The sequence below is a fragment of the Condylura cristata genome, unplaced genomic scaffold (assembly GCF_000260355.1).
Source record: "Condylura cristata isolate star-nosed mole 26May11 unplaced genomic scaffold, ConCri1.0 scaffold00017, whole genome shotgun sequence".
NCBI classification, from domain to species: Eukaryota; Metazoa; Chordata; class Mammalia; order Eulipotyphla; family Talpidae; genus Condylura; species Condylura cristata.
The window spans coordinates 8162480-8176879 of record NW_004567118.1 but is presented as its reverse complement, the minus strand read 5'-3'; the positions used below and the strand labels follow the sequence as shown (position 1 = coordinate 8176879).

General features: G+C 37.9%; 1 protein-coding gene across 5 annotated transcripts in view; it reads right to left on the bottom strand.

Annotated features, from left to right (window-relative positions):
• The window catches only part of LUC7L3 (LUC7-like 3 (S. cerevisiae)), a 21715-nt gene extending 7346 nt beyond the window's left edge, over positions 1 to 14369 (bottom strand). For 2 of the 5 annotated variants that reach the window (XM_004684372.2, XM_004684373.2), the window contains exons 1-7: positions 14103 to 14369; positions 6084 to 6150; positions 3092 to 3131; positions 2449 to 2593; positions 2007 to 2081; positions 1024 to 1128; positions 234 to 395 (exon numbers count right to left, since the gene is read on the bottom strand). In XM_004684372.2, the coding sequence (XP_004684429.1) occupies positions 234 to 395; positions 1024 to 1128; positions 2007 to 2081; positions 2449 to 2593; positions 3092 to 3131; positions 6084 to 6150; positions 14103 to 14201 (693 nt within the window). In that variant the 5' untranslated portion in view covers positions 14202 to 14369. The remainder of the gene's footprint in view (positions 1 to 233; positions 396 to 1023; positions 1129 to 2006; positions 2082 to 2448; positions 2594 to 3091; positions 3132 to 6083; positions 6151 to 14102) is intronic. The other 3 variants (XM_012726383.1, XM_012726384.1, XM_012726382.1) reach the window with 2 other exon arrangements.
• Positions 14370 to 14400: the final 31 nt, after the last annotated feature.

Sequence of the window (14400 nt, the reverse complement as noted above, 5' to 3'; positions counted from 1 at the left end):
TTTTTTTTTTTTTTTTATTGTAACTGAGATGCCTTTTTCCATCTCAGTTGTAATCCCATGGACTTCCCCTCACCAATTCACCTGTGTTCTATCACCATAGTCCTGTGCACTCCATCCCCCCCCCATAAAATGTCTTTGGCATATAGTTGTTCATTATTATTAACCCCCACCCAGGTCCTTTATGCTCTTGCTATGAGTGAAACCATCCGACATTTTTCTTAGAAACAACTTACTTTTAATTCTTCTACAGTAGCTTTAATTTTGGCATAGCCCATGTGCTGTTTTCCCATCAAATGGTCATCTACCCGGGACTGGGCATCTCCCACTATCAAAAATGCTCCACACACTTCACAAACTTCCATTTGTTTTTCTTGGGCAGCAAAACTTTCAATTGTCTGAAATGATAAACCAACCTATTAAAATCTAAGAAGAAAAGAATAATCCCCCCCATGCTTAATATTTAGAGTATAAATCTAGTTTTGTGAACTGCAACTTTCCCCTTCCCCCAAAGCTGTAATTTTGAGCAGTAATGGGGAGGAAGCATGGTACCAGCAACCATAAATCATCCAAGCAGTTGAGACACCTGCTAACTTACCAATACCACCTCGAAATACTTAAAACTACCTTTCAGAAAGCTTCCTATTTTAGTCTGGACTAATATATTTTCTTTTAAAGATTGATTTATTTATGCCTACAAGAACTGGGGTACAGGCCCGAGGAGCATAGGGTGAGAGGATTCACCAGAGACAAAGTAGGGAGCAGAACAGATGGACTGATGAAGTACACAGCTGAGGGGAGCAGAAGGCGAGTCAGGAGAGGTCTGTCTTGCCATGTGGATCACCACCAGGGCAGGTGGGGATCAAACTCACGCTGAAGTGGCTTAGCTTCTTAATGCTGTGCTTTAACCCATTGCAGCACCAGGGAGGGCCCAAGAATAATTATTTTTAAAGGTCCTCAATTAGGAATAGGTCCCTAATAATTCAGTTAACAGACTGGGTAAATTAAAATGAGGTTGTTACTCACCGAGGTTGTAGATCTAAGCAATTCTCTCTCTTCTTTTAACTGTTCAACTAATTTCATCATTCCTTGGGCTTCTTCTACCTTTCCCTCAGATCCTAATTCTTCAATCTAAGGGGTTTTAAAAAAAAAGTCAAGACTCCCTTCTTAATAAAGTAGCCAAGTAGGCTTAATTCATTCTTGTGATATTTTTATAGCCTTAATGAAATAAATTGGACATGTAACAAACTACTTATTTTTAAGGTGGAGTATAAGAAGTTTGGACAACCATGAAATGTTACCACCATCCAGATAATGACCACATCTACCATCCCAAAAGAATTTCCTCAGATTTCCCTGTGGCACTCCATTCCCCAGGTTACCACTGATAGGCTTTTTTTGGTCACTATAGTTTGTATTTTCTAGAATTTTATATAAATGGAAACATATGCTCTGTAACCCCCTTTTTAGGAGGCTTTCTCTCCAATCTTATTAGGATTCACCACACTGTTACAGGCAGCTAACTCCTTACTAAGTATTCCACTACATGGATACATCACCATTTTTTAATCCAACCTTAGGGTGATGGACATGTGAATTGTTTCCAGTTTGGGGGATTGTATCTATTATAAATGAACATGCTATGAATAATAGGGAACAACTTTGTTTTCACTCTCTTGGGTAAGTATGTAGACGTAAAATGGCTTGCAATGTACCTTTTAACTTTTAACAGTAACTAAAAATATAAAATGGTTACATCATTTTATATACCATTATTGGTGTATAATTGCTATATGCTTACATCTTCACCAATACTTGATGTAGTCATTCTTTTTAACATTAGCTATTCTAATACGTATACAATCAGTATTTCACTTTGGCTTTAAAACACATTTCCCTTGTGACTAGTAACATTGAGCATCTCTCTATGTTTAATCGCCACCTAAATATCTTCCTTGATCAAGTGTCTATTCCAAGTATTTTCTGGCATTAGTTCGTGTAATTCTTACCTGCTGTAGGAGTACGTCAATTTTGTCTGTTAGAACCTGAATTTTTTCTTCGTTTTTGCCTGTTGGGCCAGCTGCCTATTGAGAATAATGTATAATCAAGAAGTAAATAATACAGACGAATCTTCAAAGCACCACACACCATACATATTTGTACTTAGTAATCAAAATGTTGGAGCACAGGATAACTCATATTTTTACTTTGTCAATATCTGTATTTTTAATTACTGACATTTAAGAAAAAAATCTTAGAATTAACATAATCAATATTACAGTAACCAATACTAATAATGTACAGATGAAGACTTAACAGATGAATTGCCTTTTAAGTTTCTAATCTTTCTATAAGAATTCACAATAATACATGAAATTGGACACAAGTTTTATTAGATTTCTGGGAGAACAAGGGCACATTATACACACATTTCAGCAATTTCATACTTACCCCAGAAGACTGCTGGTTTTGAGATAATGCCAATCGAGCATGGCCTCGTCTAATTCTACGTTCTACTTCTGCCAGTAAGCTCTGTAAATATCTCAAGAAATCTCTCTCATAGCCAACTTTCATGAAACGAGAACTCTTTTCATACCTGAGATGCATGAAAATAAACAAGCATTATTTTTTTAAACCTTTTAAACCATTACAGCTCACAGATTCTATCTTAACTAGTCTGATGGACTGCATTTAAGTTAGAGTAAAACCAAATGTCTATTAAGTGCATTTACACTTGTCCCTCATCTGGGATAAGGAAATTGTTTTTTGGCTTTTTGGCCACATGGATTTTATAATCCAGCAAATGTAGGGGCTTGAACACTAACTGTAACACTGTGCTGGATCTATAGCTCTGGATCCAGGACAAGTCTCATTTATAAAATCAGGGCTATTTAAAAGCAAGTGTGACACAGGAAAAAAGCTTAGGCTTTAAGCTTGGCTAGTAAGTATCATTAATGAAGAAATATAATCTTCTAATCACCCCAGCCAGTGAGAAGGACCTCTGACAGATTTTCATACTAATTCCAAGTTGATCCCTTCTTCTGTAAGCCTAATAATGACCAGGAGGGGATAATGACTCAAAGGGGTAACTTACTGCTTTCGTAGATTTTCATCATGAATTTTTTCACATGGACCTGGGGGGAAAAAGAAGGAAAATATGAATGGAAATTGTTGGGGACATTAATAACCTTTTCTCTTGCCAAAACCAAAGTCCTTATTTTAAATTAAAAAGAAAAGGAAAAACATCCACTTTTATTACTGTGTACTCTGTAAGCACTTAAGTTGATGCTACTGAACCATGAAGCCACATACCCAAGTAAGCATATGAAAACACTGTTCTTAGCCTTCAAGATCAATACTACAGAGAGCAACTATCTGATTAGAGAAGAGAAATAAGTAAAATAATATGAGGGTGAGGGAGGAAAAGGAAAAATGTTCCTTACTTAGGCCCAAGGAAAAAAAGGTGATGAGGGCAGACCAAAATCCAAACCACCAGTGACACGTAATTTCAAGTATCTGCATATGAAGCCAAACAGTACAAGACTACAACCTCTTCCTACTGTTTGCACCGCCTTTAAAAGGCATCAATTTTATCTATATTAAGTGTTTCTTCTGGAACAGTTCAATATCTCTAAATTCTATGCATATTCGGTTTTTTTCTGGTTTAGCTTAGACATCAATTTTTTAGGTTAAACATTCATTGTATTATTCACTACTGGGCCAAACAAAAAATGCATTGTAACACTTCTGCAACATTTCATACTTTCATTGGAACTTTATTTGTTTAATCATTAGTATCTATTTCCAAAGTCTCCTCAAATACATTTATAACTATAGAAATTATCTCAATACTAATTACCCTTACACCCCAAAATCAGGTTCATTTTCTTGCTTTAAGCTTCCTGTCATGCTTCAATCTGAGCTGCCTCTTTTTTAAGCTTAGTAATGGAGCTGTCATTTTTAGAAATTCCTTTTTGGTCTGACTGGATGCAGTTTACTGTATCTTTTGTTTTCCTCCTTCTTGGTTAATGCACATGTGTTGAAGTTTCCAGAGAATAGGTCCGCAGGAGAATATTCTGTTGAGAACTTTGCATGTCTGAAGATGTCTTTTTCACCCTCGTGTTTTAATGTCTGGCTATATAACTAACCTAAGTAAAAAAAAATTTCCACTCAGAATCCTGCAGTTGTTGAGGGTGTTTCTCCCATTATCTTCAAACTTCCAGTGTTGCTCCTGATAAGCCTGAGGCCACTCTGATCCATACCCTTTATATCCACCCCACCTGAATGTTTGGGAATCTCACAATGGTGGGCTTTGGTGGCTCTTTCCCCATTCAGCGTTGAGCACTCAGGGACCCATTCAACCTACGGACTCATGTTTAGCACTGTAAATTTTTCTCATGCTATTTTCCCTTAATTTCCTCCGTTTTCTCTGTAACTTATAATCAGTGATTAGAGTTTTGGACTGAAATAATTTTTCAAAACAATCTCTTCTAAGTACCCAACATTCCAGCAAATTTTGATTTTCAAACTTTTCTGCTATTTTATTTCATATTTCTCCAGTTCTCATTTCCAAGACCTTTAGTTTTTCAAAAGTTCCCTTCATTCTATTTTCTCTTGTTTTTCTGAGGATATGGAATTTAATTAAGATTTAAAAAAAAAAACTTTCTGGTTTCCCCATTATTTCTAATTCCATTAAAATGTTTTTTGTTTTTTTTTTTTCCTGCTGGTTTTGGTCACTCGTTTGTGTTGAGGGTTTTCTTCAAATGTCTGGCTGGTACTCCTTGGCTGGTAAAACACTTCTAAAATCTGACTGGAGGTTGGTATGCATAGAAAGGGCTTATTAACTAATTGGGTTTACCAGAGGAAAATCAGTGTAAGTAATATTTTCTTTTAGGAGATTCCCCAAGGGTCAGTACCTGTAGATCACTTCTCTGGAACTTCTCTAAAGAATCTTCTTCTCTTCTGCCTGGGGAAAAACATCTGGCTGTATCCTTCTAGGAACAGGGCAGAGGAAGGGAATGGGAAAACCCCACTATTAAGAATATAAACTTGTTTAATCTCTCTTACAGTCTCACTTTAGTCATTGCTACTGTGCTGTATATGGAATCCCAACATCTAGAGTAATCCAGTCCTCAAGTGCTCTAATTGCTCTAGGGTAAGAAGTGCTTAACTAATCAACTATATCTTGTTTCTAGAATGGTACTAGTTATATACCATTCTTGGAAGAATAGTTTACTCAACTACTTTTTTGAATTCTGTGGTCCAGATGAACAAATCTCTTTAATCCAATTACTCCAGACAATAAGGCCCCTAGTCTCCTAGGGTGCAGGAATATGTGAGGTAGAATCACCAGGTGTATAGGATGTAAGAGTCTGGTTACCTAGATCACTGCTTCTTAACTGAGCAATTTTGTCCTCATCCCCCAATGCCTCAGGACATTTGACAGAGCCTGGAGACATTTTTTTGGTTACCACATTTGGTAGGTGCTTTTGCCATTTTCGTTGGTAGAGGCCAAGGATGCTGTTTAACATCCTATAATGCACTGGATTCCTAAAACACAAAATTATCCAAGTTCAACACATCAATAATGTCAAGGTTGAGAGATGACTTTGAACTAAATTAATCTTTGTTTTCAGCCCCTCAACTTTGCTTTCTGTGATATCTGGTACTTCCAATCCTGAGCCTATTCAGAGTTCTGCTGATCAAACGCTTGCTCTGTTCACTATCACCTTCTGCAGACTTTTGGAGTCCAAGTTTCTCTCTTGAGTTTGCTGCTGCTCTTCCATCCATTTGTCATCTTCCAAAAACTTGCTGATCTCTCTAATGTTACCTCCTCTTCCATTTACACCTTTTTTGTTTTTAAATTTTCACTTTAATATGGGGAGGATTTGGAAGGGAGTGGAAATAGACGTGTATGTTTTATTAAGGCACCATATTTAACTACACTGGCATTTTTTAAAATAGAATCGAAACTCTACACCAGGAAAAAAATATGTATCAGTAAACCTTTAAGAACAAAATTTCTTCAAAATTATAAAACAACTTTTATTTTAAATTGTAAATTTGATTATAGCAAATTTACTTACCAAGATCAGACCGGGTATTTGTGAACAACTCCGCAGGACAAAAACCACAGAGATAATATTTACAAACCTAGTGAAGAGACAAAAAAAATTAAAAATTGTTCAGAGCCCTCCCGGTGGTGCAGTGGGTTAAAGCATAGCACTATGAAGAGATCTGCAGCCACTGCAGCATGAATTCAATCCCCAGGCCAGGGAGGTGACCCACATGGCGCAGCAGACCTCGCCTATCCAGCCTGCTGCTCATCTCAGCAGTGTATTTCAGTCAATCTGCTTGTTCTGCTCCCCACTCTACCATTGGTGAGTCCTCTTGCCACCCCTCACACCCCAGTTCTTCATTCGTTCCTAAATAGATCTTTTAAAATTGTTCAGCTTTGAAACTATATGGAAAGCATTATCAAAAGTATCTATTTTCCCATTTCTTGAGTGAACCATATTAGGAAAAGTAGTGACTTTCAGACTCTTGAATTTCAGTGAAGACAATTTCAGTAAAGACGTGTAAGACTAGGGTTCTCAGCATTTCCTGCTATTTTCATCACAACCACACCCTATTCTACCCACCCCACAGCAACAACATAAAATGCAGAATAAAGAAAAATTATATTAAAAACAAAACAAAAAACAAACCACACAACCCTTTTCTGGTCTTTGTTAAAAACCAGACCAATTTAAACATTCATTTAAAACTATTTGGGTTGGTATTTTTGCTCAAGAGATCCTTCAACAGGTTTAAAATGTTCTGGATTTCTTTTACATGACAGCACTTCAATGAGTGACTCTTGGTGGATTCCTTTATTATAAGTGAGAGGCAAACTACCAACACAAAACTTAATTTTTAATTCTCTCCCACTGGTACCTTTGTAACTACTTCAGATCTATCCAGGACTGCTCTAGCCCATTATTTAATTCTGGAACACTGCAAGCCAAAATCTATTCAGCAAAATTCCAAAGTATCTCCCTTTGTTCATCTAATACTTCACTGGTGGATTATTAATGCACAACTATTTGAAAGAAAATATATGTTAAATTCAGGATTGAGTAAAGAGTTCTCCCTAGATATTTAGGACTGGATGAGAAACCAGAACGATATTGTTTTCGGCCTCAAAGGTCAGTTGCTTCATAGTTCTTTGAAGCAATGTGTTCCCATATGCTGTGCCCAGAAGACAAATTAAGGTTATAAAAAAACAAAGATTCAAAAGTCCTGTCTAAGATTTAGTTTTATACCAACATTATCCTGTTATAATAGCCACACCTATCTTTACACTTTTTCTTAAAAACTCTTCTGATACCTGATTTTTAAGATTACTGTGATTTAAATACTGTTCTTGCAGATAAATTTCTTAATAAGCTTACTATATGTTCTAATAGTTTTTCTTCAAGTTATTCCAAATCTTCAAGGCTTATATGCAATGCTTTTAAAACCCACATGCATTTCTAAAGTCTTATTTATCGATATTAAGCTTGCACACACTTTTAACTCTATCACAATAAAACACCAATGCCAATACACAACTGAAAAATACTTCTTTTATGTGGGGCAGAGAGGACACAATCTGTGGGCTACTTTATCCTTCAGGCCAGCAACGCTAATTTCAAGAGGCTGAAAAGTAACAAACAGCTCACAACTATACTAGTTGTATATAATAGCTTAGTAATAGTTACTGCCAGCCTTTGGTTCAATACTTATAAATGATGTGGCTACGTAATAGCTTAAAAACTAAATTTAGTGTGTAGCCCACACAGTTATTAAACTTTACTGGCACTGTACATTTTATTTTCCCTAACTTATGTAAGCTTATTTTAATTCTTATTTCCCACATTCACAGAACTATGTTTTAGGATTCTGGAGTGGATTCTATCTAAAGACTGATAATATTGTTCTAAACAGGAATTCATACACTTAAGACTACTGTTCCTTATATTCAAACTCAATTTCTACAATCCTTTTTAAAAAGCTCAACAACAAAAGAAATTAACATCATCTCCGTGATTCCTCTTGACTCCAAAGTATAATTATAAACAAACTTCCAAATTATTTCTAGGAAGGAATCACATTAAGTCCTCTTGGTTACAAAATATCATTATAGCACTCACTGAACAACCTTTACTATGGAAACAGACATCTGAACTTGGATTTAACATACTGCACTTTAACCAACTTTTCTGTGAAACTAGTGATTACTATTTACTCCAATGTTTGTCACATCTAATAAATGCTCTAATTTTTAAATTAAAATATGTAGCTTCCAAAGCCTATTTAAAGTTTCGTTGTAAAACCAAAGCCTTATTATTTATAGGAATAGGCTCTCCAAAAATAAAAAAGCATAACTTAAATGGCAGCTATTCAAACACTTTTTGATTAAACAGCATTTTCACTTTAAACCCCTTTTTAAAATGGCACTCTTAACAATCATGTAACATTGTAAAAAAAAATTAAATGCTGGAAATACAGTAACAATTAAATTCCACTCAAGATATGACAAGTTCCATAGCAGACAGACATGAAAAGACAGAAGGGCCCTCCCCGGTGGCACAATAGGTTAAAGCGAATTACTATGAAGCTATCGCAGCTGCACAAGTTCGACTCCCAGCCATGGAGCTGAAGCACAAGGCGTGGCAGACCCCTTCTGGCCCACCCACTGCTGCCCTCACCCAGTATATTCCAGTCAGTCTCCCTGTTCTGCTCCTCACTCTGTCTTTGGTGAATCCTTTCATAGCATACACACCTCTGTACTTCAGTTCTGTATGCATAAATAAATAAATCTTAAAAAAAAAAAAAAGGATAGAGTATACTACAGTGTATGTGCAACACTAGATAGAAAGTAGGGAATTTAGTTAGCAATGTCAGGCCATCCACAGGTGATAAAGCTTGAACTCGTTCTTATATTCAGAACTGGAAAAGCTACAAGGCATTCCCAGCATAAGGAGACATGTGAAAAGAGACTCACAGTATGAAACACAGGTAAAGATAACCAAACACTCTGGTAAAGCAATAACATGGGGCAGCTGGAATGGACTGTGAAACTACAGGCCATAACTCTACCTTGGCTTCCTCACATAAAAAAAGGAGACAATAAAAATAAAGTTCATGGTAGGATTATGAAAATCAAATAACGTATTATAAAGTTGGGAAATATGGCAAATTAATCTGATTTTTAAAACACTGCCCATTCATTTTTAAAAATACAGTCTATATTACTAAGTTTCTAGTCACTATTGTAGACCAAATAAGAGATGCCTACCTGTGAGTGTTACCTAAATATAGTCCAATCAACCCATCTTAAATAAGAAAACTGAGATCAACCGTATGATTTGCACTGAAGATACCTTAGTTACTTATAGAATCTAAATTAGAACCCATTTCCCTAACCCAGTTCAGTGTGCTCTTCACACTCTAAGAATAATGCTGATTAAAAAAAAAAAAGTGTCACCAAGGAGGAAGCTCAGGTCCCCAAAGAGGACCAGTGGTGTGGAGAGAAGGGCTGAGCCTGCCAGTGTACCCTTGTGAGGACTGTCTCTGCTCTGTTCATGATCCTTGGCGTTAGACCAACAGTGGAGAAGGCAGCAGTCAATGGGATGTCTGAGCAGAATATCACGCTCGCTACAGGTGAACTTTCATGAAGGTTCCAGACCTCGTCTGGGCAGAAATGACCATTTTCCTTGCTCTGAATAAAACTAAGCTGTGTGTTCTCTATAGTAAAGGTCTCGACAGTAAGGGACATGTTGAACTTTCTCTCTTTTGTAAAGAATAATGCTGAAACATAATTGTACATCATCATATTTGCTGCTCTACCCAACAAACAGTAGCAAATTGGATTGCTTCTTTTAACTTCTCCCTGGGAGCAAGGGTATTTTAACTAAAAATATCAACACCCAGTCTTTATTCAGCAAACTTTCACTAAAACTTGTTAAACCCAAAATTATCAATTCCAAATCATTTAGACTAATCCTAATTTTAATTTTTTTTAATTTTTACATCATTTTGTGCCTTTTTCCATCTCAGTTGTAATCCCCATGGGCTTCCCATTACCAGAGTCCAGTGCACTCCCCCACTCCTCATCCCACTCCCCATTCCACCCCTGTAAAATGTCTCTGGTATATAGTGGTTCATTATTATTCTTCCCACCCCACCCCCATCCTTTATGCTCCTTTTATGAGTGAAACCATCCAGTATTTTTCTTTTTCTTTCTGGCTTATTTCACTAAGCATAGTCCCTTCCAGCTCCATCCATGCTACTGCAAAAGGCATGAGTTAAAACCTTTTTGATTAGACAAATCCTAATTTTAAGAAATACACTAAGAACATCTAATTTTTGTCTTTCTCTACTTACCTAAATCTAACAGTAAGCAATATAATTCTCCATTGAGGTAATCAAATATTCTCAGTACCACTTCTATCACTTTTGTTACTCTTCCCAATCAGTTAACTGTCAAGTTATTCCTCACTCTATTACAAATAGTAAAGCCTTCAAATCATAAAATCACACATAAGTCCCTTTATAGACACCTAATTCATAGGTGACTTTAAAAACTTTCTGTACAGCTTCTTTTCCAAATTACTATTAATCTTGGACTGGCATTTGGTCCTACCAGATACTGACCCCATTTTATGCATGTTATAACATATTCATTAAATTTCCACTAAAACCTACTTCTGATCATCTCAATGCTGACGTTAAAAAAAAATTTGTTTATGCATACAAGGGCTGGGGTGCTGCAGTGGCCACTGACAGCTTCATAGTGCTGATACTTAACCCCTTGCGCCACCAGGGAGGCCCTACACTCAAGAGCTCATTCTCCTTTCTTAGTGCCTACACAAACTTTTGTCAAATTTTAGTCTCCACAGCAGCTACAGTAAACAACTATTCTCTGTCTAGAAGTAAGCAATTGTTTCTCTATCTAACTTAGTCCCAACTTGTAAGACTTACATTCGCTACTCAAAAATAGGTCCTATTCACCTACCCCTCTCCCCCAACAAAAACAGGTCCCAAATTTTCTCCCCGTCCCTAGTAACATCAGTCTCTATTTCCTCAGGCTATTTCAGTCTCAAGCAGGTGTCCCACTCCGGGGTGGGTGCTTTTTTAGACCCAATTCTTTTCCCCACTGCAGCACTTACTGTGTTACCAAAAACACATTTATTACAAGTCTGCCGCCAGACTGGTGGTTCCACAGGCTAACTGCTGCATACTATTCCACCACAGAATGATAAATTTTTGTTGCATAATATAGTAATTCCCCCAACTTACAATGATGAAAAATTAACATTTTATAAAATTATGGAGTACTGTATTACTAACTTAAGCTTTTTTTCTTCCTTTATGAAGAAATCAAGTCTAACAGCATACCTGCCCTATACTTTTCCTAACATAATCAAAGATTAAGGAATATTTTCAGTGCAATAGAAATATTAGCATTCTGAAAGTTCTAGGGGAAAAGTTTTATGTCCTTCACAAATTATCAAACCTTCACTGAACAGAGAGCATGCCTGCATTTGCTAAATGCAAGAAATCTCATTTTAGATCTTATCGGAATTAGTTAACAACATACACTTTTGGTAAGGCCACAATGTAAAAACCCTCAAATGGAAAAATAAAACCAAAATGTCAAAATTCCTCTTATTGTATATAAATAACAAATGAGCTAGTTTTTACAATTCCCTACACTCTGAATTACTCGGGTATTTAGTATAAGGGTACCAATGCCTTTTCTGGCAAACAGTGAAATCTCTTTATTCACTAAATGAAAGATGCTCATGTTCACACAAGGCAATTCAACTCATATTTTCCTCTCTACTGAGATTGTTCAGGATAAACAAGCAAAACAAATTAACAGCTAAATGTAAAAATATCAAGAATTTCAGAGGTGAGGTAGCTTATCTACAAGGCTGGAAGGCCTGTAAAGTACAAAGCCCAGCAAAGCACTTTCTAAGATAAAACCTTGGCAGTGGCTACAGGTACACCCTTACTAACAAAGGCCAGTAATTTGCATCAAAGATGCATCCTTCACTTAAAATAGAGCTTACCCAAGTGTTACTAGGGCTCAATTTAAATCCCAGGATTAATCAAGTGAGCCAGGAAGTGGTAGAATAACAAGTTTTACTGTTTAAGAGGTCTTTTCTAAAAATGTGATTTCTGGAGCCTTTCCATAGGCAGAAGAAATCAGAATGGGGAGAGGGTATTGGGGTAGGGAGGAAGGACAGAAATCTGCATTTAAAGCAATTTCTACAGGTCTATCACAAAAAGCAGACTCTTAATTCTTTTTAAAAGAGTTTTCCTTTCATTGTTAAACAAAAGGCCCCACCCAGCTAAAATGGCATTTCCAAGGCTAGTTCAGGAGTGTCAAAAAAATTTTCCAGATAGGAATGCAAAAAAGATCTTTTAAAATCCTGATTACAGTGATGGTGAAACCCTGAACAGTATGGCTGAATCTGTCCATTTCTCTGGGATTTTAGCACGAAGGCACAAGAATATGCAAACCCGGAAGTGACGTCATGTACTTTCTCAGCTCTATTACACCCTATAGAAATTCAACTTTAAAAGAGGCCATGTGCTTTGTTTCTGGACAACATCACCAAACTATTTCCAGAAGTCGACCTGAAATATCAGCAAGTGAATTTTTCAAAACTCTGAATGTAGATTAAAGAGTAATGACTTTAAAAGCATAAAATTCTGGTAACAAGGACCAAGTAAGCAGCACTAAAACCTAAGGAAACCAGATTTCTTATACCTGCGATGACACAAAACTTAAGAATGATGTTGTGAGAACCTCACTGCTTATGCTATAAACCCACCACAAGTATAATGCAGTGTGGCAATAAAATGCCAAGAAAAATTTCTTCACTGGACATGTTTTTAAAAGGAGGTAGTAGACACAGGTTGCCCCAATGATGAACAATCAAAAGTGGTCTTACAATTCAGAACAAATGCCCTATTTGTACACAACTGAACGGTAATTTTATTTTCCAAAGTTCAGATAGTGATAAAATGTTACTTCACTGTGACAAAAGACTAGATAAGAAAAAGAGGGACAAAACTCGCAACAAAATTTTTATTTCCTATTTTGACTGGTAGGAAAAAAGTTAATGGAAAGTTTCGCCTCTCTTCAAGTTAATGACAAAAGTGTGAATTTGACAAACCACTCACGATTAGTTATTTACCATACTACTTCACACTGCTTTGAAATCAGCACCCCAATACAACGCCAGTCACTAATTTTTACAGAAATACTAAAAGGACCTGGAATCAACGTTACATTGCAAATTTGGAAGACTTCAAACACCTTACAGTATTTGCAGAGCGAATTTCACAGAATTGTAGAGAGCGAATAGGAAGAGTGATTAGGTTTAGTTTCGCCACAAGACTCCAAGTAAAAGTTCATCTGTGAAACGAGGGTTAAAATATTCACCACTATTCACAGGGGTAGGAGGACAAAAGTGTTTTATGTTAAACAACGTCTTGACAACCAACCTAGAGGAAGATGGTTCACCAAGAATCACGGTAAGCCATGCCAAATCAAGACCTCTTCCAATTTTTCATTTTCCCATAGGGGTCGGAAATGCACCGTTACTCAAACAATATACTGCCAAAATTTTAACCACTAATCCTGGCCAGAAATAGCCTAAAAACACACTCAACCCAAATAACGGAAGAATTTGCCCTTTCCCCCTATTTCAGGGAGGTGAAAGCTCCGGACCCTCTAGATGTAATAGAATACTCCTATTCGTCCTTTCCCGCGTTCCCCGTCTCATTACTGCGCTCTTCAATTCCGCCAAGGGGCTCCGACCTCCGCAATACTAAAACAACAACAAACACAGACCATCTCCTATCCGAGCCGCCGGGCGGACTCCTCCCTCTCGGGCCGTTCTCCCGGCACCGTCCAGCCACCGGGTCACACACCCAATCCCCGCACAGCCCGGGCCCCAAATCGTGCCGCGAGCCAAGCGGGGGCACAGCCCGCGCAGCCCCCTCTCCAGGCCTCTCCCCTCCCCCACGGCCCCGGGCACAGGCCCAAGGCCCGCGGGACTTACGCTCTCGTGGTCCCACCGCACGTTGCTGCGCTTCTCGTCCGGGGCGAGGTTACGGTCCCGGCCCATTAATTCATCCAGTAATTGCGCGGCCGAAATCATGGTGCTTTCTTCGGGCGGCTGCTCCCACCAGCCCTGGCACCCGCCAAAGAAAATGCCAGCGACACTGTCGCCAACCTATACGGCCTGCTCGCAGGCCGAGAACCCTCCGCTAAAGAGGAGCCGATAAGACAAAATGGCCGCCGCGCGGGCGCCTTCCCAGCATGCCGTGCGCGCGCGTGCGCCCGCGGGGACCCGCCCC